Source organism: Nicotiana sylvestris, chromosome 12 (genome assembly GCF_000393655.2).
Source record: "Nicotiana sylvestris chromosome 12, ASM39365v2, whole genome shotgun sequence".
Taxonomy (NCBI): domain Eukaryota; kingdom Viridiplantae; phylum Streptophyta; class Magnoliopsida; order Solanales; family Solanaceae; genus Nicotiana; species Nicotiana sylvestris.
The window spans coordinates 118,443,104-118,470,870 of NC_091068.1; the positions used below are offsets into that span (position 1 = coordinate 118,443,104).

At 39.8% G+C, this 27,767-nt stretch overlaps 2 protein-coding genes across 2 annotated transcripts; both read right to left on the reverse strand.

Annotated features, from left to right (window-relative positions):
- Positions 1–23,030: 23,030 nt before the first annotated feature.
- On the reverse strand, positions 23,031–23,546 carry LOC138883606 (uncharacterized). Its single transcript, XM_070164301.1, has one exon. The coding sequence runs from the start codon at positions 23,544–23,546 to the stop codon at positions 23,031–23,033; it is 516 nt and encodes a 171-aa protein (XP_070020402.1).
- A 2,059-nt stretch (positions 23,547–25,605) lies between these two features.
- Positions 25,606–27,225, reverse strand: LOC138883607 (uncharacterized). The gene is made up of 5 exons (XM_070164302.1): positions 27,019–27,225; positions 26,643–26,925; positions 26,318–26,553; positions 25,866–26,263; positions 25,606–25,750 (listed from the first exon to the last, which is right to left on the reverse strand). Exons 1-5 carry the CDS (start codon positions 27,223–27,225, stop codon positions 25,606–25,608), a joined length of 1,269 nt encoding a protein of 422 aa, XP_070020403.1.
- Between the last annotated feature and the right edge of the window lie 542 nt (positions 27,226–27,767).

The following is a 27,767-nucleotide window of genomic DNA, read 5'->3' on the forward strand; positions in this document are numbered from 1 at the left end:
TTGAATTTTGATGATTCCACTAGCTTCGTTAGGTGATTTTGGACTTAAGAGGGCGTTCAGAAAGTGTTTTGGAGGTCCGTGGTACAATTATGCTTGAATTGGCGAAAATTAAAATTTTGGCGATTTTGGCCTGCAACAAAAATTTTGATATCGGGGTAGGATTGGATTTACGGAAGTTGGAGTAGGTTTGTGGTGTCATTTTTGACTTGTGTGAAAAATTTGAGGTCATTCGGATATGGTTTGGTGGGTTTTGGCATCGTTGGTAGAATTCGGAAGTATAAAAGTTCTTAGGTCTGAATCTGGGGGTAATTTGGCATTTTGATGTTGTTTTAAGTGATTCGAAGGTTTGACTAAGTTTGTATGGTATTATGGGACTTATCAGTATGTTTGGTTGAGGTCCCGAGGGCCTCGGGTGAGTTCCGGGTGGCTAACATACTTGGTTTTTGGTTAGCAATATGGTTGAGGTTGCTGATATTTGATGTTGGATTTTTCTGGTTTCCTTGTACGCGATCACAGGGGTTCATTCGCGATCATGTAAGCTTATTTGGGGAAATATGTGAGTTTTTTATCTACGCGATTGCAGAGATAGGATTGCAATCACGTAGTTGTGCGAAGCTGTGCATTGTGAACGCATGGTTGAGGTCGCGTTCACGTACAAAGATTTGGAGTGGTAAAGGAGTGAAGGAATTGCTCTACGCGATCACGTAGAGCTGGACACGTTCGCGAAGGTTTGAGAGGCAGTGATCAGCGATCGCCTGGGTAATTCCGCGTTCACGTAAGCTTAATGTGTTGGCAGTCTGCTTTGTGCTTCGCGGTCGCGGGGCCATTTCCGCGATCGCGATGAAGGAATTCTGGGCAGTAGTGTTAAATTTCAAAAGCAAGGGTTTGAGCTCTTTTTTCACATTTTGAGCTAGAGACCACCAATTTGGGCGATTTTTGAAGGAATTTTCAGGGAGATGATTGGGGTAAGTGTTTCTCACTTGGTTTTTCTTAAATTCCATAATTATATCTTGATTTTTATCATCCAAATTTTGATTTTGAGTGAAAAATTGGGGGAAAAGTGGAAGAGCTTTTGAGATGGAATTATGAGGTTTTGATGGGGATTTTGTTGTCATATTTGAGTAAATTATGTATGGTTAGACTCGTGAATGAATGAGCTTTCGATTTTTTTGACTTTTGTCGGTTTCTGAGATATAGGCCCGGGGGGCGGGTTTGAGCCAATTTCAGGTTTTGAGTCTAATTTAGTAGTTTTGCTTGTGGAATTGATTCCTTTTTGCTTATATTAATGGTAGTGTACTGCTTGTGACTTGATTCAGGACGTTCGGAGGCGGATTCAAAATTCAAAAGCATTGCGGAGTAGAGATTTGCTCGGATTGAGGTAAGTAACAATTGTAAATCTGGTCATGAGGGTATGAAACCCCAGTTTTGTGTCATGTGACTATTTTAGAGGTGACACACATGCTAGGTGACGGGCGTGTGGGCATGCACCGATGAGAATTGTGACTTTGTCCGTCCCGTAAAAACTGTAAAGTTGAACAACCTATTGTTAGCTATATGCTTCCTCTGTGTTATAGAAAGATTGACTGTAAATTATGCTAGATACCATGTTTAGGATTTATGCCAATATTGTTGGGACCCTTAGTGGTCGTTTCTTGCTGTCATCTCACCATTTTCATTGATATTCCGTACTCAGTCATGTTCATATATTCTTATATCACATCTCAGTCTATGTTATTCTATTTGATGCATCATGTCATTGTTGTTTGGGTTGATTATCTTGATTTCTGAGAGCATGATAGACAAGAGAGATTGATGACTGAGTGAGGTCGAGGGCTTGATTGTGAGGACATTTATGGGATCGGGCTACACGCTGCAACATGTTTCATTGATTCTGCCATGATTGGCATTGATATATTGCTTGGGCCAAAGGAGCCCCTCCGGAGTCTGTACACACCCCTAGTGAGTACAGGTACTCACTAAGTGCGAGTGCCTAGTGCCGAGAGCCAAGTGCTGAGTGTCGAGTGTCGAGTGCCGAGTGTCGAGTGCCGAGGAGCCGAGTGCCGAGGACTGAGTGCCGCATGTCGAGTGCTGAGTGCGGACCGATTATGAGAAATGAGTGACTGTGAGGTTGGAGTGATTGGAAGGACTGAGTGATGATTACCCGAGGGGCAGTATATGATTTCATTATTGATGCACATAGTTGCCTTATATCCTTGTTTTTGATAATCGTTGAAGGATATTTTATTTGACTTTACTTGAACTTGACTTAAACCAATTGATTTGACTTAACCTCTCGATTGAAGGCATGCATACACTTTACTGAATTTTATGAAATGAACTGTATTTGCATAGCTCATCACTACTTCTCAGTTCCCTATTTATTTTTGTTACTTACTGACTGACTGCGTCTCGTGTGCAGATCCAGAAGTAGTTGGTCACGGAAAGTGTTGATAGTTCTCGTAGCTGGTTATTGGAGATAGTGAGGTAGCTACCTGGCGTTCACAGTCTTGCTTTCTTCTCCCTTATCTTTCCTTTAGTTGTATTTTCGATTTTAGACTATGTTTGTCTTGTTATTATCGGACCAGTAATGTTAGATGCTCATGACTTAGTGACACCCCGTTGTTTGGGGCTTTTTTCGCATTTCTATATTGAGTTCAACTCTTGTTTGTTTTTATGAAAATTATGTTATAAAAAGGCTTTTTAGCCCATCTTTGAATGAATTATTGAAGTATTGTGAAAGTCAGTTGGCCAAGTACCATCGATAGGCGCCATCACAACAGGTTTGAGTTTAGGGTCATGACAATGTTGTAGTGGTGAAGACAATGTTTGTTTCTCTTTAAATAATTTGTCCTATTTAGGTTTATTTTTTACTGACAAACTTTTGTCAATTTATTAATTATTATAACTTATGATTATATGCTTATCATAAAATAAATTATATTTATCATAAAAATTATCTTATCTAAGCATAGTTGTATTTAAAATAAAATGACAAATATAATATTTTGTATTTGAATCGATTTGGAATTTTGAAAAAATTACACCTGTATAAGTGTAAACAGTTCTAAGGTTATTTAAGTTATTTTAGCAGAAAAAGAGGTTATCAATATTTTTTTATCAAATACTGCAGCAACTTATTGTCAATTTAAGCACTTGTACTCAAACACGTAACTGCTTATTTATTAAATCAGTTTCAGCACTTAAAAGTGATTTTCAGCACGTAATGCTTATCAAGCACTTCAAATTAGCTAATCCAAACAGGCTCTTAGTAGCTTCTTTTAGAGAATTGCACATATTGCTTGACAATTAAAAGTTAGGCAGCCGCTTCCTTGGGAATGACGTCCCCGACGTCATTTAGTCCAAGTTTTAGCTTTAAATATTTTTCTTCACTTTTTCATTTATATACTCGATCCTTGACCCAAACTCGATCCCGACTTAACGCTCAAATTTTTATTCGGACTTTAAAATTATCTTTTATTTATTTTACTTTCAAAAACATGGTTTAGCCCAAAATCTCATCCTACACAATAGAAAATGCATAATTAATATGAATTATCTATATTTTAGTTTAAACATAATTAAAGTGTATCGAATAAGAGGTGCAAAGTAGCCAAGAATTCGTATTTCTAGCCCACCATCAACACCCCATGGTGTGGTGCACTTATATTTTTGTACACATTGCAAATCACGCCACATAAAACATACACGCGATTTACAACATATTTATTATTATTATTTCAAGTCAAATAAATGCACACTTAAATTTGGGGTTTAGTATCATAGCTATGCCATGAGAACCGTACACATAGCCATGATAATTTATTAGTTAATCACGCTTAAAAAACTACGAATTATTTTTGAGTTATTCATTTTCCTATGTTTGAGATTATTTGTGAAAGGTCATAGATTATGAAATTTATTGTGGATAAAGTGTATATATATATATATATATATATATATATATATATATACATACATACATACATACATATACACCTCAAAAATACGAGTAACAATTAAATTTATTTGTTGTTTTAAAGATATGTGATTATGTTCAATACCAATTAATAATCAAGAAATATAGAGTATAGATGAAAGAAATAGTAAATCAAACCAGTGTTACTCAGCAGTGGTGACCTCGAGCTTAGTGACCTCGAGATGAACTAGGAACAATAAAATAAGAACAGTAAAGAGAAAGGATAATTCTGATGAACAATAAGTGAAAAGTAGAGAGTATATTCTTTGCCAATAATTAGATGATGGTACAAATGATTGGGGTCCCCTTTATATAATAGGGGAATCCTAAATAAGGTATATTTCTATTTACAGTAAGGAATATTATTGGTAGAACTGTCTAACCGCCTAATACGGAATCGTACAATCCTATTCCGGGATTTGCGCCATGATCTTGGGGACGTGGCAGGAATCTAGCTCATTATGTTACAAATCCATAACGGTACAATTTCGGGGTCGAGCATACTTAACTTTGGTATTCCTCGCACTCTTATCTTCGGGCATTGCATTTCGTTCTCGAGCTCGAGTCTAGTCTGTCGACCTCGAACTCTAGCTTACTTGAACTCGGACCTAAGGCGATCCCTCGATCCTGGGAAATCGGGCATGCCCGATTTCGACCGTATACAGATAGTCCCTACATTTCTTAGAGCAAGGTGATAAGAAATGATTTGAACCTCGATTTTCTGGAGTCTCTAATGATGTTGTCATTCCTGTTACGTGGGCGCTCGAAGTGACTAAAACGTTCCATCAGTTCACTTCCCCAAAATATTAAATGTATTCTAGTAATGGTCGACCACTAGCGCGGCCGAACCGTCGTTGCTCATCAATAAATGTGAGGCTACTTCTTTGAATTGATAACTTTACTCTTCCATTCACAATTACTCTAATCATATCTCTTATTCACCTTTTATATCACCATCTGTTTCCACCGCCCCTTTAAATGCCGGAAATGCCAAGTTTTCGCAAAACACCACGCTCTGCTACCGTCTGTATTCTTTAGCTTAGAATCATGGCTAAAACATCCAAAACAGTTCCCAAAAAAAGATAAAGCATCGTCCTCTTCCAAAAAGGATTTCAATGTTGAAAATCCCCCCGATATCCAAGGCTGATGCGAACATGTATCTCGGTATATTTTTTGATATCGAAGAAGTTCCTTAAAGCCATCAAGAGTGACTGCAGTTGGGGAGACGAGGTCATGATTCAGATCTCGAACCCCCAGGAAAGCATCACCACCCACGTGGATGGGTTCTTGAGTGTTTACACTTACCCCTTCACATGGGGTCCCCTCGATCCGGTAGTGATCGACTTCTGTAAAACATATGAGGTCAACCTAGGCCCGATCCATCCCTCCTTTTGGCGCATCTTGATCATGCTACGCTATTTTTCCTAAAAGGCCGAGGGGTTGGAAGTTACCCTCAATCATCTTATTCGAATGTATTGGCCCCAGCTGTTTCGGGGGCTCATCAAGATGCAACGTCGAACAAAGAAGGCCTTCTTTGCTAGTAACGATGAAGACAAAGATTGAGGATAGATGAGCGGGTTCATCAGAGTAAGGATTTTAGATTTCATCCCTAGGGACAAAATGTCGTTCCCGGAGATATGGAACTTTAATCATAAGTGGAGTTTCTTAACAAATACTTCTTCATATTCCGTTTCCAATTTCCATAATATTTTTATTTTTTCTGTAGTTGTTGCTTGGATGCCTCACGCTGTCCCTAACCTCGAGGAATGCATCAGAAATCTAGCTTGCACCTCCTCGTATGATGAGCGCAAATGGTGTGATTTATCGAGGTCTAAATGGGAGGCCAAACATCATGGTAAATTCACTTCCCAAGCTTTGATACCTTCCTTTATTGGTGATGTCATCTCATTCATGTTTATTTGTGTAGGCATCAAAGATGTCTCTGAAATAAGACATGCCCCTATTGGGGAAGGGGCCGAGTCCCTAATTCTGAAATCAGGGAAAGACCACAAAAGAAAGAGGGTTTTGAAGCCCTAGAATAGCCAGGATGAGGAGAAAACTCATTCATGTGGACTTGGATTCAGCCATTCAACACCTGGAAGACAATGAGAACGAAGGTGAAGAATCGGCGGTAGTACCCAAAATTAGGAAACCAATTGGGGCTGCCAAGTCCTTGGAACCTGATACCTTACCTATCGAGGAAGGAACTCCGAAGAAAGATTGGGGAAAGGCCCTCGAGTCCCTCGAAATCGAGATGGTACCTCCTCCTTCAACAAATACGCCAGAGGGAACAAGTGTTGAGAGGGCCGAATCTAATCAGAACGATCCGAGTGAGGAGCTTATAGCCGTGACAATGGATCACTCACCAACTCTACCAGCCTACTCCAAGGGGACAACAAAGGATGACCAGGCTCTGCGAACACCTAACCCGAGCAAGATCCTCAAAGAAGGCCCTTTTCGAGACTGTTTCACCAAGGTTGATGATGCTGTCAACCTCAACGATGCATCTACACTCTTCGAAGAGGCTCAATGTCTCCTCTCTCGGGTGAATACTAACTTTCATTGTTGTGATTTTTTCTTTTCTTCACTTCATTTGAAATACCTATCTTCTTTTCATGTATAGGCCATCATCAAGTTTAGAGCTGAGTTGAGATGAGCCAATGTGAGACTGAGCTCAGGAAGGTTTCGGGTGAAGAGAAGGCCCTGAGGCTTCTCTGTAGCCAAAAGGAGGAAGATCATAAGAACTTTCAGGCTGAATTGGCCAAAGCTTGGAAAAGAGAGACCAGGATAGATGAGTAGGTAACTGTGCTTTTAACAAAGTATGGTCTTCTTGGCTTTACTTTGGAGGCTAACACTTCGAAGTCTCATCTGCAGTAGAAGTTGGAAATGATTGGGAAACTCCGGGGCGAGGTTGATCAAGTTAAGACTGACTGCCATCAATGGAAAGAGAACATGGATCGACTCGCTGTCGATAAGGAAGTTGCTACTGCCCAACTGACCTCGGCTAAAACTCAGCTCCGAGGAATTATAGTGAAGAGTATGGCCTAGGCCAAGCAAATTGAAGCGTTAGCGACGGAGCTTACTAGAGCCTAGGTCGATGCTGCACATGCCAAGGTTGAGTTGAGAAGACGAAGGCTACAGTTGATAAGACCATCATCGTATACTTAAGGGATTCCACGACTGTTCAAGGGGAGCTAAGGGAGGACTCCGACTGGGAAAAATGGAATAATGATTCGGTCAAATGCCAAGCCCGAAGGGAGACTCTCGAGGAAATCCATGCCCCAGGATTTGACCTCACTAAAGAAATAGCCCAAGAAAAGGCGCTGGAAACCAATGCAAAGTTTCCTGTTTCTTCTGATGATGAAGATAATGTGAGTGGATCCGAGGGTGGGGAAGGGGAGGAAGGTGTTCCCGTGGAAGAGGAGGTTCCTGAAGATAGAACTTTCGAAGGTTCAGCTCCTGAGGAAGCTGCTTCCGGGGACGTAAGCCCTAAATAGATTAGGTTCTCTTTTTTTTTGTGTAAGGGCCCCTCATGGGCATTGTAAATATACTTTTTAAAACATCCCTTATGAATATAAAGAACATTTTTGCTCTATCCTCAACTTGTGTTGAATTTCATTTAGTTCTCATTTGTGGAATATTTCGATTGTACAACTCAAATGATCAGTCCGAGTATCGGTTTGGACTCAGAACATAATAAACCCTTAGGTTTTTTTATCAATATAATACCCCTTAAGGTTTTGTTAATCCTTGAGCTAAGTTTAAATTTATTTGATGCGAGCTCGGGATGTCGGGATTCTTGAGTCCGAGTTGAGTGAGAGCAAGATCTCGAACTCTATGTATTTTGGCACTTAGTCTCTTTTATATCGGTCTATAGGCTCTTATAGTTTAGCCCTTATTCTCTTTGAGTTGGGCCAATTCGGCCTCTAAAGTGGCTATAATTGTTCCATCTTTTCAGCTAAAAGACTTAGTGAAAATTTAACTATGCCTTAGCATGTATTTTTTGTACCCGTTGTGTTTTACGAAGGTTCGACCAATCGGAACCTTATTAGTATTTTTTTTGTGTATACATAATCGAATACCTCTTGAGGTTTTTTTGAAGGCTGATGTTATCGAAGCCTCCAAATCAATCAATGGATGATTTTATCGAAGCCCTTTATCTTTGCTTTTGCCGAGGGTAGCCTGATTTGACCGTTTTTTTCAAAGTGTTTGAAGGACTTTAATTTATGGTAGAATTCGGACGTTTCCGAGCAGCATGATTTCAGATGTAGCCTTTTTATATGACCATTGTCTTTAATATGGCCGTAGCCTTCGGGTATGTCTTTTTAACTTGTTGCCCAATAACCTTTCGAAATTGTTCAAAACTTTAGTCCCCGAGTATGTTGGACTTAGACTTTGTATTGAGGGGGTGCCTCTTTGAGGTCTTATGAGTCCGAATTTTCGACGATTCGAATGTGCTTACTGTCGATGATAGTACCCGAGTATCTCGGGGTTGCATTCGTGCTCTGGATCTTGAGCCATTTCCCGTAGGATTATAAGTCTAGAGCTCGTACAATGGTAGAATTCTTTGAGACATAAAGTGTTTTTGATATAAACAAAATTCTTCTTAAAATAATTGATACATACATACATGTTCTACCATTGGGGCTCGACTATTTTATATGGACACGGTTCATCTGACCGTTTGGCCCATTACAAAATTTCCTTTTGAGCCCTTTTAGGCGTGAAGTATTTTCCTCGAAAATATGACCTCTGAAGGTGATGCCCCACAGTATTTGAGGATGATTAAAACACATTCGGGACAAAATCCAATCTAAGGGAAAAAGAATGCAATGCTGGCTTTAAAACCTAAGGACTTCGTGTAAAAGGGTGCCTTCGATAGCTCCGATCGAGCACATGCAATAAGTTAGATTCAAATTCAAATGGACAGGAAATATACACCCATACCTTAGCAATAGTAACGTTTGAGTAATGATATGTTCCAATTGTTTGGCAGTTGTTCACCTTCCACTATGCTAAGTTTGTAAGATTCTTTACCGACAATTCCGAGGACTCGATACGGTACTTCCCAATTTGGGACTAGTTTCCCTTCATTCGGGTCTCGAGTATTGTGTTACATCTCGCATTTTCGTACGCTAAAATTTTCGTCTTCAGTTAATTGACATAGACTCGGGGATGAGATCATCTTAACGTTAAAGTATTTATGCTATTTATAATAAATAATAAATAATTGTTATGAATGATAAAGGGGTACACGGATTAAAGAAAATGAGTTTCATTGAAAGTGACCAATTTGGAATAAAATACGGGTCGAGCAATAATACTCGATAATTATGAACTAGTACCATGCAAGGTACGATTTGATCACAGTAGTATATTTTATAAAGTATATATGAAGTATATTAAAAATAAATAGAATTTTAAATAATTTGGGGCAATTTTTAAATTATGCGGGTAATTGGTTAATTACTCGGTAACGTGACATTACTCAGTTAATTAATAAGTGGGTAATGATTTCTAATCTTCATCCACTCTCCACGTGGCACAAGGCCACTAATTAAGAGTGATGCCTTACTGAATATGTGAAGGTGTCTAATGTCTAAAGTAACTAATCAAAATGAGATTTCAAGTCCAACTACATCTTATTCAGACTTTGAAATCCAACCAAGAACGTCGGAACAATATGAGATTTCTATAAGGCCCCGTGAAATTTCTACTCAAAAACCCGAAGCCTTGTAGTGCCAAGTTTTGGTCTAATCTGTGCATTAAAAGGTTAAGGAAAAATGTTTTTCGGAAGGGCGCGTTTCTGCGGCCCATTATGCGGTCGCATAATAACAATGCAGGTCGCATATCTGCCGCAGAATGAGTAAGTATGTTGCCCAATTTGAGGACAACTATGCGGCCAATTATGCGATCACATAATCGATACGGGGGCCGCATAGTCGTCGCTAAACCTCCTTGCGATTTTTGCATAGGGCAGTTCTACAGTGCATTATCCGACCGTAGAATAGGTATGCGGACCGCAAATTGGTCGCATACCCGGGCAAAGTATCAAGTCTTGAGGGCCACTTTTGCGGTCCCTTTTGCGGGCCGCATATCAGTTATGCGGTTGCATATGCGACCGCAGATTGAGTCGAGGCTACTATTTTCTAACTTTTAAAACCCGACCACATTCGGTAAAAAACACCTCATTAGGCCCTTTTGAGATAATATCTACTACACTTAGAGTGAGGGCAAGAGTTCTAGAGGGAGAAAGTGATCCGCACCAAGCTTCTACTCAATCCTTGAAGATTATCAAGAAAAGTTACTAGGCCTTCATCCTAAGAGATCGAAGTTGCTAGGAGTTCCAGAATTATTGTAGGAATTTAAGGAAAGCTCTATTGAGGTATGTGTCACGACCCGAATCGGAGGGCCGCAACAGGCACCCGGTACTTTGCTTAACCGAGTACCAACGTAATGTATTTTTCTTATCATACCATCATGGGTAAATTGGCCAGAAGGGCGGTCATGATATAACCAGAATAAAACATAAGGGAATACTTGACATAGGATGACCCAACATGTAATACAAACTTATACATGTGACATACAGGCCTATAAGGCCGACATGACCATTTGTACACTCAAAACATAGGCCGACAAGGTCATACAAGTATACATACACCTAACATCTATCTACAAAACTCTAAGAGTACATAAAATCATATGGTCGGGACAAGGCCCCACCATACCAATAAATACATATCCAGAGCATACTGACCAAATAGGCAACTCCGGAGCAAGTGGAGTGCACCAACACCTCCGCTCAGATGATAGCCTACTAGGAGGACTGTCAACCTATCAATCGGGACCTGTAGGCATGAAATGTAGCGTCCCCAAGCAAAAGGGACATCAGTACGAATAAAATACCGAGTATGTAAGGCAGGAAAGCATAAACAAGAAAAGTAATGTAAAGAGAGATAGAGAAGATACAACATGTAATATCTGAGTGCCTCTGAGGGCTACTAACATGAAATGCATAATACATATATATACATAAACTTTTAAAAACATACGCCTCTGTGGGCATCATCATCATCATATCATACCGGGCCTAAAAGAGGACTCGGTAAAAACGTACCCGGCCATCATAAGGCTCGGTAGAATCGTACCTGACTACGTGGAGCTCGGTAAAAGCCAACTGATCAGTGGTTGCACAATAGGTGTCGTACCCGGCCGACTATAGCGCAACTCGGTAGAGTAAATTAGATACTATATATAATGCATGCTAGACTCATGGAATCATGTTCAAAACCTTTTGGCATGACTTAAGAACATTATGGACATATATACCCTCAATATGAAGATCAGTAGGATTCAAGGATCATACACAGTTGGTTAGAATAATTTTATAAGGAAAGAACAACATGAATAACCTTAGTTGCTAGGAGTAGATCTGTTATGAAATAGTGTATTCATTTCACTTTAGATCATACCAAAAAAAAGAAGGAAGTGCCTTAACATACCTTAAACCCGTTGAGTCCTTAATCCCTTCCAAGCAACTCTTCAAACAAGTCAACTCAATCTATCATAGTATAAGGAGATTCAAAATCAATGCTGAACGAAGGCTAAGTCTGTAACTTAAGCTAGTAACTCATTTACGTAAATTCGGGCAGCATCTCTCCTGTAACAAGGGCCTCCTCCAATACCATATACCAACAACAAAAACCAGAGAAATCCATCAACATATAAATATCACTAACAAGATATCATATAATAACAACAAGTCACAACTACTTCACGACGAGCGACAAGCTCCGATTGGAATCTGTATAACCCATATCACCCCTTATAGAGTTCTTACATTAACTTAACAAGATCATTAACATGATAATGAATTAGTTCATCAATGATTCTACTCTTATACCATATATTTATAACAAAGGTAACAATCCACAACTCCAACTATCTTCAATTAGAGACTTTATTCACTAGTTCATCTCTAGTCCAACCATTTAACTTAATCAACATCAAGATAACCTTAAGAACCTGCAAGAACACAATAAACATACCTCCTACAGTAGCTTCAAGTCGAAATCAAAGTTATATTTAGCTTACAACAGCCCTCAATGACAATACAATACCATATAAGTGACTTAAGCTAATGCAAGTATTATCTTGCAAATTATCATCCTAAAAACTTAACCAACATACAAGCAAGCTTAAGCACAATTATTAGGCTGTTATAATCACCTTATCCAGTAGCAATAACTTGCAATTTCAGCACAAAACAGCCCACAACTATACTTAATGACAACACAAACTCAAAGAGGTGTTATTCTTCACTTTTGATGTTGAAATATGGTATAATCCATTTGCAAGAATTGAAATAACCTAGGGTTGCTATGAAAACCATGGGAGAGTATTTTACACAACATAAACCACTTAAAAAAACCTCCCACACTAGCTGGAACAACCCAACAATCAGCAATAACAAGAAGAACAAGAAACTTACTAGCGCCACGAGATTCCCGACACTTGATTTTTGTTGTTTACCCTTTTTTTAGGTCTTGGATCATGAGAGAATCTTGTGAGAGTGTTTCTAGGGTTCTAAGGTCTAAATATACTAAAAATAATGACTTAAAACGGGTTGAGGCATCTTATATATATATATCCATATGTCTTAAACCGCCTATGTGGGCCCCATAGAGAGCTGCTTGGCGCAGTCTTGCGAAAACCCGAATATCTCTCTAGTCCAATGTCATATCGACAAACGGTTTAATGCGTTAGAAACTAGACTCGTAGATCTACAATTTGATATTCCAAGTATATTGGGAGAAAAGAGCATCTACATTTGACCTAAATTTCAGCACATTATGAATGCGACTTATGATGACCTTTGCCAACTGTTGTTCCACAAATCACTTGACTTAGAAACATAACGCACGAATATCATACAACTAAAATAACTCATAATTTAACTTCTTTGTAATGTTAATAACCCTAGTTTCACCAAAAGGTATATGTTATAACATTCAAAACTTGTCATTTCGATGAAACTTATTTTCTTCAGTTCGTTTAGCGTCTAAGCTTTCCAACTTTTTTGGTACTTGTTATTCATGATCTTAAAGATTTATAACCTCCAAGTTAAAATGATGAACTTACGTTATTTACTTTCAAAAACGATCTCATTTTCGAGCTTACATCAATTGGCTTACGATGTATTCTCACGTACGAAAACATGGGATGTAACATCATTTCCCCCTTTGGAACATTCGGCCTCGAATGTTGACTGATGCATTTATCAGTCTCATAACTTTTAGCTCTTACAAATATTTTAATATTGTCCTTGACATCTATGAAACTGTTCTGTAAGTAAATCCAAGGGCTAGGGTATTCCCCCCTTAGGCCTTTTTCTCATACCACGACCTGTGGTCGGAATTCTTCCAATCTCGTAACTATTGTTATCTTTTGTCATGCATCATGTACAACCGTGTACTTGTGTGTGTGCCTATAAGACTCTTCTCCCTTTTTTTCCTCTAGCTTTTAGCCAATCTCTAGGCTCACTTTGTGAACATATACAAAACTATGACAAGATGTCCCTCTAGGCATCTATATGTGTACTAAAGTTCTTCGCTTGGTACTTTGTCGAACTTACAACTATTGCTATACCTTGATCCATAGCCTCGGTTATCTATGCTTATGGTTTTACCACATCTAGGTAGTTCATACTATATCCTAACTCTTACTTCGGTTTATTATTACCGAGGTCTGCCACCCAACTTTCGGGTTACTCTTTCGCTGCTTGTCCTATATGTATAAATCTAAGTCCTTTAATGCTTCCTCATTATTGTTCATCTTAATAATGACGGTCTAATCTCATCTCATACTTTGCAAATTTTATCCATCCATTGTTGATTTACCTTAATGTTGATCCATAATCTGTCACTGATAACTTGAAACCTCTTACGTAATACATTGTCACTAGGGCTCACGTCTCATCGGGGAATATTTGAAGTGATTTGTTTGATCCACATAGGGACGATACTATACTTCCATAACCGTATTTCATAGCATCCTAACATGATTCATCTTATGGAGGTATTCGAATACCGTGCAATTCAAAAAATCCCTTTTCTTTAAATTATTCCTCAATCAAAGGCCAAATGTCATCCTCTAATCTATCACAATTACACCCTTATTCTACTACGGGGGTAACATTTCATCTCTTCTAATTGCTCCTAGTCATAGACTCCTCTGTGTTCATTCAGGCTGTACTGAGCTTTTTATTACATATGGAAATCATCAGCTCCCTTGTTTTGATGGGTTTATTCCCGAGGAAATACATATTCTCGTCACCTTCTCACTCACCTTTTCATATCTTTATTCCTATCTACCTAAAACCTTGTTGCTCTATAATACTTTACCTTACGACCTACACCTATTTGTTTATACTACTCGTAACCTTCCTTTAACTTGCTAAAACCATAAATCTCCTTTTGTGCCTTCTCAGTTGTCCTTAAATGTAAGCAATTACTTTTCCAGGTTGTCTATCACTTGTTGCATGAATACTTGGCTTGTCTTATTGCCCACGAAAACTGTAATTTCTTGTACCTCATATGATCTCAAACATCACCTTTGGTGACTTTTTTTTCCATTCATTAGCCATGATAGGTGCCAATTTTTATGGAGTGTATACAATATTGTAGTGAGATTGTTGTTACAAGACCATTTACTCTTTAGCTCACTATTCTTAGGTGGAAACCTTCTTCCTTATTTCCTCAGCTAGTCTTTCATTGTAGTACTTAGGGAGACCTTCTGGCTCTTGTAAAGTTGTGAGCTTGTTATATCGTACACCCGAAGGAAATTTTCGTTGTTCTCTTACTCGCCTATAATAATCCTTAGTTACATAACTTCGTGCCCTTGTGCTCGTAGTATTACTTCCAAGCTCAAATTTTTATTGTCTCCTTAGTGGCACTCTCTCTTATTTTCATAAACCTTAAATGGTACCTTTAACTGCCTCAACTCCTATCTGAATTTTTTTCAGATGATTGCGATCTCGTATCTGTGAGACTAAATCATTATGGTGTGGTTCACTACATTTATCTTGCATGATCTATTGATTTATCTGTGACCTCTTATCTATCCATAACCAGGCTCTTCCTGAATCAACTGCTAATTACTCATTGGTCCATTTTTATATATATATCCTGCATAATCTCTCTTGGGATATATCCTTTATCTTAACTTATCTCTCGTCACTAGCTCCTGATGTATCAAGTGTCCATTCACACTTATTTATCAATAACATCATGGCGGGAAACTTTTACTGCATGTCCCCAATGTCGTGCTTGTATAATGTTCTAGAGCCACAACATATCTGTAGGAACTGAATAAATGCAACATCATCTCTTTCTCCTTTTTACCATATTCTTCCTTTACCATTCCATAGTTACCTGAACTGCTTAACTCCGACTTAATACCATATCACACCATATTCCCCCCTATAGGGGAGTACTAAGATTTAGTACTATGATGATCTACGTATAGATGTTTTACCTCTTCATCTTTGGCGTCTTTTCACATTTTCAATGAACCGTAATTGCCTTACGGTAACCTTTTGTACCAGGGATAACTAAATTTCTTACGCACGAAGGTGACACCTACTGTAACTGGCACACTTAGTCCCTTAAGATTAACTCTGCTCAGAGTGTTTGCTTTAGGTAAGCGACTTCCTAAATGACCTTTAAAGGTTATTCGTTTGTTCTCTATTCTATTATTATTGGAGCACGATCTCTAAAATTCTCACGATGTCGACCATTATCAAATCCTCCGGTCCCTAATTCATGTTCGGTTTTATCTTGTTTACTAGACCATACTAATTTCTGTTACTACAGAGGGTTTAACTTAGCCTTCTGGTTATCGCGTTGGACTCACCAACTCATTTCTCGAAATGAGGATATGACCTTTGGCCTATACTCTATTATTTTCTCAAGGCTTGTCACCTCTTGTCTTTTCCTTCACTTGACTATAAACTCTATCATTCTATCATATTTTGATTTACCGTTATCATCCATTTATCACATATTACTCATAATGCTTCAATTACTCTCTTCTTATTTTCTGCCTAATATCACCTATCACTTTATTCTGATAAGTTCAACAAAAAATTCTTTCACTTTTAGCTTCCCTTGCTTTATCTCACTGGCTCTTTAGGTCACCTTGCATTTTCTCTTTACTAGGAATGGGAGCCATACAAAGGTAAATATTTATCCCTTCTAGGATTCCAGTGCCAATCTTCTAAATTTTTCTAGACATTCTAGTATTCATATCTAAATGTACTATTCTAGATTTCACCATCGGGGTGTCTCACAAGGAGAACTATTACCACATGTGCAATATCCTTCGGAAATGTTAGCTAATCATAATAATCCATCTACTATTTTAGGTTACTCTAGCCCTAATTGGATCTTGCTATCCCCTTCTTCTCTTAAACTATATCTGTCAACTCCCATATGGCATACTGAGAATGGCGTGGCCAATTGTACATACCTCTGTTACTGTTGAAGGTAACTCATAATACATATATTTCTCTGCCTAAATTGTAAATACTCAAAACCTTCACTAACTAGTACCTCGTAACCTTCACCACCTATCTTCTTTTACTTGTTGAAACTTGTATCTACCTTCTGATTCTCTTGTTGCTTTTTAAACCATATGGGTGGATAGATATTCATGCCTTTGGCCTCCTTATCAAGAACCTTATGCGTCTTAGTACACACATAATCTACTGAAAACCTTACATTTACTCATCATAAGCATGATGAAAAATCGAGTTCCATTGACTCAACTCTTCCACAACAACATTTAATCACTTACAAACTATCTATTTGGATGAGGTATCATTGTGTTATGAACAAAATAGAATTTAGAAGTTTGAATTCTTACAATTGAGCTCTACCACACGATCTAGAGTAAGAAGAAACACTGACAGTCCTAAATGCCCTGCAGCCTCCTGCTTATAAGTATGGTGCACTACACACCCATAAACAAGACTCTACTAGACATGGCTTGTAGACTCCCTAAGACAAAACTGTTCTGATACCACTTTTGTCACGACCCGAATCGGAGGGCCACGACAGGAACCCCATACATTGCTCAACCGAGTACCAACGTAGCGTATCTTTCTTATCATATCATCATGGGTAAATTGGCCGAAAGGGCCGTTATGATATAACAAGAATAAAACATAAGAGAATACTTGACATAGGATGACCGAACATGTAATACAAACTTACACATGTGACATACGGGCCTATAAGGCCAACATGACCATTTTTAAACTCAAAACATAGGCCGACAAGGCCATACAAGTATCCATGCACCTGACACCTGTCTATAAGCCTCTAAGAGTACATAAAATCATAAAGGTTGGGACAGGGCCCCTCCATACCAATCAATACATATCCAAAGCATACTAACCAAATAGGAAACTCTATAGCAAGTAGAGTGCACTAACACCTCCGCTCAGATGATATCCTACTAGGATGACTGTCAACCTATTAATCGGGACTTGCGGGCATGAAACGCAGTGTCCCCGGGAAAAGGGATGTCAGTACGAACAAAGTACCAAGTATGTAAGGTAGGAAAGCATAAACAAGAACAGTAATGTAAAAAGAGATAGAGAAGATACAACCTGTAATATCTTAGTGCCTCTGAGTGCTACTGACATGAAATGCATAATACATATATATACATAAATTTTTAAAAACATATGCCTATATGGGCATCATCATCATCATATTGTACCCGGCCTCAAAAAGGACTCAATAAAAATGTACCCGGCCATCATAAGGCTTAGAAGAATCGCACCCGGCCACGTGGGTCTCGGTAAAACCCAACTAATCGGTGGTTGCAGAATAGGTGCCGTACCCTGCTGACTATAGCGCGACTCGGTAGAGTAAAATAGATACTTGATCATGCCCAACTATGCCTTCTAAAAGACAAAGCGGTCGTTGCAAATATAATCCGGTCTTAAGTTCGGAGTCGAATCCTCAGGGAACTAACCTATCTATTACAACTCTTTGGCAATGCTATTATCAACTCAACCAATTTCTAGATGCAAGAATTTTATCAATCAATCTTGAGTTTTTGGTTAACTACTTCAAATAATATTAGAAATAACAATATGCTGGATAAAAGATAATTCAATGTTTAAAAGGTCTAGGGCAGTGATTTCCCCAATTTCTAGCTTCTGTCTTCACTCTTTCGCTATAATCTCGCTGTAATACTCTATGAGGATTAAGAGTTACGGGTTATCGTAATTATCTCTCAATCAACTACAATAATTTACTAGAGTATTCTCTCGAACTACTCTAGAAGACAATATGTGCAGCTCTAAATTATCCCACCAAAGTTTTGTTATCTCTAAACCCATTTTTAAGTTCAAGTAATGAATCTCTTCAATTACCCAAAAGTGATGATGTTCAATAGCAGTCTAACCTAATATTCTTTCTCAAGCAATATGAGGTAATTAGACACGATTAATCAAGGGCCCATTCAATCAATCACCATACAAAACGTAGTTGAACAATCATATAATAAATCTGGCTCGATTATAACAAGTTGAGTCAAAACTTCAACCAACAATTGGTTCCATCAACCCTAGATAATTGTTTAGCTACTCATAACAAAATAAAATAAAACTACAAAGTTGTTCATAATGTATAATTGCAAGAATTAAAAGGAGATATAAAAACTCTAATGTTTGGTTGATCTTCTCACACTTTTCCTTGCCTCCAAAGTAGTCTAAAAACAAGCTTAATTATGTCTTGGGCGAGCTTCTAAAGTTTATAAGGGTTTGGAACAAGTTTTCACCGAATTACACTTTGGTCCCCAATTTTTTGGCAATTGAATAGTTTACCGCGGATGCGTCAAGACTGCGGCGCGACCGCGGTAAAGGCTGAACATTATGCCTCGCGTAATTGTCTGCCGCAGTTAAACCGCGGTTCCACCGCGGTCGCGGTGGATTTCACCTTAGTCCATTTTTGCTTCTTTATGCCCGAGTACTTCTTGATTGGGAGTTTTCTTCACATTATTGACTCCAAAACACGTCGTAGTGCTTCCTCACTTTGATTATTCCCTGCGAAGCAAAACACCAATTAGAGAATTTTGTTATCAATTCGCCTATAAAACAACAATAAAGCATAGTAATATTAAGGTGTAAATATCATCTATATAGCCTAATATCAACACCCCACACTTAAATCATTCCCAGTCCTCTAGCAATCTACCACACTCTATCAAAGTTCCTTCCCTAAGCTTTTCTCTTAACGAATCACAGTTTGAACAATTTACCAAAGTTGCACCTAGTAGTGAACAACCTTTGCCTCAGAAGTCGAATCTCTTGTACCATGCAATATTCGCACTTACTCAAACTACTCTATACAGAAGTCAAGACTTACCTTTCCTTTGTGAATCACATGCCCTCACATCACACAAGAGAGTAGTTCCACAAATAATATGATTAAAAACAATTAGGAACTCAGATGGACAAAATTCGCTCACTCTCCGAAAGAACATTCACATGCCACAAAGATGCATATAGTGTAATACTCTACTAATCGAGCCTATCCAATCTAAGATCAATTAGGACATTATTTGGTTGTAATGTAGGTTAAGAGATGGGTAGGATATATTTGGATATAGTGACTAATATCCCTAAGCACTTTTAATACAAAACACATTAACATTCCATATCATTCTTATGTCAACCAGACATTCCTTACAATTTATTTATAACATCCCATTCCTTTAGGTGCATTTGTATCCAGCTACCACTTATCAACTACTACATTTATTCACAAAAATATTATTTTTTTTATTTTTTATTTTTTTTCGTGGCGCTTCTTCTTTTATTCTTCAAAACTGCACCTTTCCTCTATTTCATTGGCTCCACTCAAAACCAAACAACCACCCCACACTTTAATTTTTACATAAGTCAAGGCCATTCAAGTGCCCATGGGAGGTAAAAGGGTTCAAACAGAAGGCTATTCAAACAATTGGGTAAGGTTCGCAATGTGGTTGCCAAAGAAACAGGCTTATAGGCTCAACGGGGTTGACTACGATATATTATATTCAGGTGGGTTTACGTTATATATCTGGCTTAACAAAGAAATGCCCATATCACTTCTAAGACTGAATAAAGCTACTATTTCGCTTTGCAAACACACATGGCAAGTTCTAGGCATCAAATTTAAAGCATGGAATACAATATAACTCACACACAGATGACATATGACTCACTCTGGATTGATTTATCAAGACATTCTCTTTTGAGTGTTCAAGTCAGCAACAAACACCAACTTTTACGGCACTTTAGCAAGAGTCAACCATTGAGACTAGGCGTTACACTCTAGTGTCGATTGTGTTCAGGTGCATTAACGCCATGGGATTCTCTTTCTATTTCAGCTTGTAGCCCATCAATGCTAACCAAACTAAAAAAACAAAATAAACAAAAACTACCTACACCCGGTTCAAGCTAAACCTTTGGAAAAGAACCGTGGCCCAAAGAAAAACCAAGGGGGAGTTACTACACTACCTACAAATAAAATAAAAAATATTTTTTGTATTTTCTCTAGACTAACTTCCCTCAAGAAACTATCTCAAATATCCGCCATCAAGAAGAGTCCTTATATTCTTTTTTTTGTTTGACTCATGTCCCTCAAGAGACCTATCGAAAGGTGTCTGTCGTTGGGCCAAGTCGAAGTTAATTACATGATCCTACCATACCAATCAATCAAAAATAAAGCAACATCATACAAAGTTACACAATCTTTTTACAACAACATCATACAACAACAACCATCCCCCACCCCACACTTAAAAATATGGTATGTCCCCATGTCAACAAATAAAGAGTAGAGTAAGGAAGGGGGACTTCCCTGAAGATCAATCCTGATCAGAGACAGTGCCAGGATCGAGGTGACATGTTTGTCCTAGCGCTCGAAGCCATCTTCTCCGACTTTGCCTATTGAATAGTCAGAGTGTCAACTCTGGTGCCCAATTTTGTGACAGAAGTGCGGAGACCAGCCATTTCCTGCTCCAAGGCTATCAGGCGGGTACTTCGGGGGGGGGCTGTGATGGGCCCGCCTATTCAACTCTCGTAGGTGGTGGGACCTCAGCTGTCTCAACATCATCATCATCAGATTCATCATCCGATTCATCAACATTCACCACCGGCTCTATCCCAACTTTGATTTTTCTTGCCAGGAACAGGGCTTTCAGTGGCAATTTCCCATTAACTCTAAGGTTTTTAGGGACGCTAGCAAGACGGCACAGCTTGGTGACTAGAGAAGGGAAGTAGAAGCCTTTGAGTAACTCAGGTGATCTAATGAACATCTCGTCATGGAGGAGTCGGGCCACATTGTCATGAAATAGTAGATCGATGTTGCTCCTGGTTAATTGACATCGATCATATTGCTGGAGGGCAACAGCCGAGTGTTGATAATTGTGAGCCAACACTTAGCCTCACAATTGAGAGACTGGGAGTTAGGTGTGATCCGGTGCTTTATCCATATGTATTCTCTTTTTGGCACACAAATAGTCTCAAGAAGAGTTTCCCACAAGGCACTTGTTTGGCTATAAGTACGATAAACATCAACTTCCTCCCTGAACACTGGCACCCGATACACCCTGCGGATGGCCTCGATGGATGCATTTACTCGGGTATTGCATACAGTAACAATCCCATTCTCATGTTCCAGGCAGTTAGGTAGAATTCCCTAACCACCTGAACATTGGATTCCTTCGGTTCCTCAAAGAAGATGTCCAGCTGACACCTCCTTAACTCATTGGAGATATTCGGGCATTCCACCTCAAAGGCTTCTCGGTCAATATGGACCTCATGTAATAATTTCTTAGCTGCCTTTGCATTGTACCTATCTTCCGCCGGTTTGGAGACAAACCTAGTGCTGTCAAACTGTGGCGCACTAGCTTGACTCCAAGCTCTCGAGGATCTTCCCGGTCCACTAGCGGAGGACCTGGTGTTGCGTCTCTTCCTAGATGGATTCATTTTGCTTGTCAAACAGAGAAACGCCTATCAGTGAGGGTGTGAGATGTGTGAACTATGGGTAGTTACTTAGAATTTATCACATCCATGTCACATTAGCCTTTATAGCTCTATTGGGGCAATTCCACAAACGCTTTGTGGGCAAAATAATTTCTTAACACATATAGCCCATATGGATATATCAAAGCTTCCCCCAAATCAAAAGTGGTACTACACCAATCCCCCCACAACAATTAGTTCAACACCCACAAACATACACCTCTCCACCACATTATACATATAATCCCTTAACAAGCACCCACCAAGACAAAATTCAAAAGAAAAAGAACAAAAAGAAATCTAATAGAAATATTACACCATTACAACATTAAACTACATAAAAACTAAAATAAAATACAAAATATGAGGTAAGGGAGAAGAGACATACCTTGATGGAAGAGAGAATGAAAGGAGTGGGGATGGGGGAAGTGTGAGGAGGGAAGAAGAAGAAGAAGACCGGAGGGATTTGGGAGTTTAGGGTTTAGAGAGAGAGAGAAATTGGGAGAGCGAGGGGGAGGGTCAGTTATTTTGATGAAAGAAGAAGGGGGGGGGGGTTTGAAAAGAGACGAAAATAAATAAAGAGAAAGAAAAAAACAAAATAATTAGAAAACTTACATGGGCGACGATGTTTCACACCTCACCACGGTCGCGGTGAGTTGACAAAATTGAGGTAGTATACTCACGTTTCACCACGGTCCCACCACGGTCCTACCACGGTCCCACTACAGTCGCGGTGGGTTGGACAATTTCGAGGCAGAATACTCGCCTCTCACTGTGGTCCTGCCGCGGTCGCGGTCCTGCCCATTTTTTTATGAGAAGTTACATAAGAAACACAAGCTACAACATTCGTGGGTTTCCTCCCATGCAGCGCCTGATTTAACGTCGCGGCATGACGCAGGCTCGGAGCATCATTCCTCATTCATGTATGGGGGCTCTTCCAACATTATTATCTCTCTGTCCCCTTTCTCATTTTCCATTCCAAGGTAGTGTTTCAAGATCTGACCATATCACTGTGAACTTATTCGTCCCATCCTCTGATTCAATCTCAGCAACTCCACTTGGGAACATTTGCACCACTCTAAAGGGTCCTGACAATCGTGACTTAAACTTACCCGGAAACAATCTCAATCTGGAGTTGTATAACAGTACTAGCTCTCCGGATTTGAAGTTACGGTCCACGATGTGCTTGTCATGCAGCAATTTAATTCGTTCTTTGTATAATCTAGCACTCTCGAATGCCTGGAACCTGAATTCCTCTACCTCATGTAACCCAGTGACTCTGCTAGTGCATGTTGTCTCTATGTCCAAGTTCAACTGCCGCAATGCCCAAAGTGCTTTGTGCTCAAGCTCTACCGGGATGTGGAATGCCTTTCCAAATACCAACTTGTAGGGTGACATACCAATTGGAGTTTTGAAGGTTGTGCGGTACGCCCACAATGCATCATCCAGCTTCCTTGCCCAATTAGTCTTTGTTGCATTCATAGTTTCTGTAAGGACACTTTTAATCTCTCTGTTGGACACTTCAACTTGCCCGCTCGACTATGTATTATATGGGGTGGTCACCTTATGACGAACTCCATACTTTTCCAGCAGCCGTGCGAACGCTCTATTACTGAAATGGGTTCCGCCATCACTGAGTATAGCTCTTGGGGTGCCAAATCGTGTGAAAATGTTCTTCTTTAGAAAGACTATTACCCCTTTAGCATCATTGGTCGGGAGAGCCACTTCTTCGACCCACTTGGAAACGTAGTCAACTGCTACCAATATGTACTTATTACCATACGATCTAACAAATGGCCCCATGAAGTCGATCCCCCACATGTCTAAAACTTCCCCCTCTTGAATTGTGGTCATTGGCATCTCGTGTATGCGAGATATGTTGCTTGTCCTTTGGCATTTATCGCAACTTTTGACCCAAGCATGGGCATCCTTGAACAGAGTTGGCCAATACAAGCCCGACTCCAACACCTTAGCTATTGTCCGAATTTCTCCAAAGTGTCCACCATATGGTGAAGCATGGCAAGCCTACAAAATAGAATTTTGATCTTTCTTGGGGATACACTGCCGGATCATGTTATCTACATAGATTTTAAACAATAGAGGTTCATCCCAATAATAAGACCGACAATCACGAAAGAACTTTTTCTTTTGAACTGAGGAGAGTTCATAAGGTACAATACCACTTGCTAAATTATTAGCAATGTCAGCATACCACAGTGCCTCCTCCATTGTCATTGCTAGTAACTGTTCATCCGGGAATGTCTCTATTATATCCTCAACCTCTACCTTCTTTTCAGCTCCTTCCAACCTTGAGAGGTGGTCAGCCACTTGGTTCTCTGTCCCTTTTCTATCACATATCTCCAGGTCGAATTCTTGTAACAGAAGAACCCAACTAATCAAGCATGGCTTTGACTCCTTTTTTTCTATAAGGTACCTAATTGCTGCATAGTCAGTGTAAACAATGACTTTTGAGCCAATCAAGTATGACCTGAATTTGTCGAATGCAAAAACGACAGCCAACATCTCCTTTTTCATCATGGTGTAATTGAGTTGTGCACCGCTAAGCGTTCTGCTTGCATAGTAAATTGGGTGCATCAGTTTATCTTTTCGCTGCCCCAAGACTGCTCCTATAGCATAATCACTTGCATCACATATGAGCTCAAATGGTTGCTCCCAGTTGGGTGTAACAATGATGGGTGCAGTCACCAATCTCTACGTCAATTCCTCAAATGCCAACCTGCACTCATTAGAAAACACAAAGGGGTGATCCTTTTCAAGGAGTTTGCATAATGGGTTAGCAATCTTAAAGAAATCTTTTATGAATCGCCTGTAAAACCCGGCATGCCCAAGGAATCTTCTTACCGCCTTGACTGAAGTAGGCGGTGGCAACTTCTCAATCACGTCAACCTTAGCATGGTCAACCTCAATTCCCTTACTGGAAACTTGATGCCCCAGGACTATCCCTTCTTGTACCATAAAATGGTACTTCTCCCAGTTCAACACTCAATTTGTCTCCACACATCTTTTGAGCACTCTTATTAAGTTGTGGAGACAGTCCTCGAATGAATCCCCCACCACAGAGAAATCATCCATAAAAACCTCCATAATGTCCTCCACCATGTCTGTGAAAATGGCTAACATGCACCGTTGAAATGTCACAGGTGCATTGCAAAGCCCAAAAGGCATTCTCTGAAAGGTGAAGTTGCCATACGGACAAGTGAATGATGTTTTCTCTCTATCTTTGGGGGATATTGAGATCTGACTGTACCCCGAATATCCATCCAAGAAACAAAAGTGCGATCGCCCAGCCAGCCTGTCCAACATTTGGTCAATGAATGGTAGGTAGAAGTGGTCCTTCCAGGTGGCTGTGTTCAATTTGCGGTAATCTATGCAATTCCGCCATCCCGTGACTGTACGAGTCAAGATCAACTCGTTGTTCTCATTTTGTACAACCATCATTCCCCTCTTTTTCGTCACACATTTGATAGGGCTGGCCCAATTTCTATAAGAGATAGGGAAGATGATTCCCACATCTAACTATTTAATCACTTCCTTCTTCACCACCTCTTTCATAATCGGGTTCAACCTTCGTTGATGTTCTCTGGAAGGTTTGTGCCTTTCTTCCAAGAGAATCTTGTGCATACAGAAGGCTGGGCCGATACCCTTTATGTCTGCCATGGTCCAACCTATGGCAGTCATATATTCCTATAGTACATGTAGGAGCTGTTATACCTGTACATCTAGCAAACTGGATGATATAATGACAGGCAAAGTAGAATCAGGCCTAAGAAAATGTAGCACTTTGGTGGTTCCTCTACTGATGGCTTTGCTAGAGGTGTAGCCCTTTTTTCTAACTCAAGGGACTCGAACTGAGGTTCCCTTTTCCTGAATCCTTGGCCTTCAAGTGCCATGACCCACTCAGCTAACCCTTCACCATCCATCTCCTCTAAATTTGTCGGGCAGGCTTCCAATGGATCTTTAGCAGTCAGGGTCACATCATCTTCGTGTAGGATGGCATCCACTGCTTCCAATAGGGAGCAATTAGCATATTCACTAGGTCTCTTCATGGATTGTTGAATGTTGAATATGACTTCTTCATCGTTCAGCCTCATTTTTAACTTCCTAGTTTCAAAATCGATCAGTGCTCTCCCAGTGGCCAAGAATGGCCTCCCTAAAATGATAGGTATTTCCTCATCTACCTAACAATCATGAATCACAAAGTCTATAGGGAACACAAACTCCCCCACTTGTACCAACACATCATCAAGAATTTTAGTTGGCCTTTTAACCGTGTGGTCAGCCAGTTGCAACAGCATCGAAGTCGGTCTAGTTGTGCCAACGCCCTGTTTGGTGTATATAGCCAGAGGCATCAAATTTATGCTGGCTCCTAAGTCACATAATTCCTTTGCAAAGGCATAACTCTCAATGGTGCATGGAATAGTAAAGCTACCTGGGTCAAACATCTTTTGAGCCATGGACCTTTTCACTACTGCGTTGCAGGTCAGTGTCAGTGTCACTATAGATAGGTCCTAAAAATCAAACTTCCATGACATTAGATCCTTCATTATCTTCTCATACCTGGAATCTCCCTCAAGTCATCCATCAAATGAATATTCAACTGAATTTGACGCAGTATCTCCATGAATTTCCTGTATTGATCTTCCTTCTTTTGTTTTACCAATCTCTGAGGGAATGGTGCAGGTACCACCCTTTGTGCACTGCTTGCTGGCTTCTCTCTATTGGGGTTCTGTGGCACAAGAGGTACCACCTGTTCTGCAGCTTGTTCGCTCACCTTAGCCTTACCCTTTTCATCCTGAACTTGTTCAACCACCACTTCAGTAAGTTCTTTTGGTTCATCTGCCTATAGTTGAACTGGAGTGGCTAGCGTAGTCTCTTTGCTAGCTTGTGCAACTTCCTGCTCTTTGTCTAAATTTCTCCTATTCTGGAGACTTACTGCCATCAGCTGATTTGGGTTTTGCTCCTTGGGGTTGATGTTTGTGTCCGCTTGCAATATTCCTTGGGGGTGGTTGTTTAAAGCCATAGACGGCTGCCCCAACTGAGTTTCAATGTTCTTTATAGATGAATCATGCACTGCCAACTTTTCCTGCATCTTACCATTTGTCCCAATGAGTTGCTGAAGCATACCTCTGATCTCTACCATGTTGTTATCTTGTTGCTGAGGAGGTGGCTGATATGTTAATTGTTGCTGATTTTGCTATGGATAATCCTGTTGTCTCTTCTATGGCACCATTTGGCCTTGGGGTTGCATACTTCCAGGTTGTTGCATAGTTGGCCTGTATTGCTGATTTGGTGTCGGTCTCCAATGTTGTCCTCCTTGTATCTGACCCCCAAAGTTGTTAACATAATTCATATCTTCTCTTACCCCTTGATTGTCACCTTCTCCACTCCATGAGCACACATAAGACTGATTAACACAGGGTGTACACAGTCCTCCATTTGTTGTGTCAACAATATGCACCTGTTTTGTACCCATCTCATCAATCTTCTTTGTCAATATACTCATATGAGTCATGAGTGTGGCCATGTTCTCTACATGCGAATTATTTGGGTCAAGAGGAACGGAATGCACTATGGGTGCCAGTGTTGTGCCTCTAGTCATCCACCTCGAATTTTAGGACATCTTGTCAAGAAGGACTTTGCACTCAGTAAATGTCTTACTCAAAAATGCATCCCCAGCTGAAG

Bases quoted from the DNA above. Each gene is read 5' to 3' on its own strand.
- LOC138883607 (XM_070164302.1), bottom strand. From the start codon at position 27,225: ATGGTAGAGATCAGAGGTATGCTTCAGCAACTCATTGGGACAAATGGT. The intron at 26,926-27,018 runs GTAAGTCTCCAG...GTTCAACTATAG, and splicing joins ACCCAAATCAGCTGATGGCA to GCAGATGAACCAAAAGAACT. The intron at 26,264-26,317 runs GTACAAGTGGGG...CATGATTGTTAG, and splicing joins AAATTCTTGATGATGTGTTG to GTAGATGAGGAAATACCTAT.
- LOC138883606 (XM_070164301.1), bottom strand. From the start codon at position 23,546: ATGAATGCAACAAAGACTAATTGGGCAAGGAAGCTGGATGATGCATTG.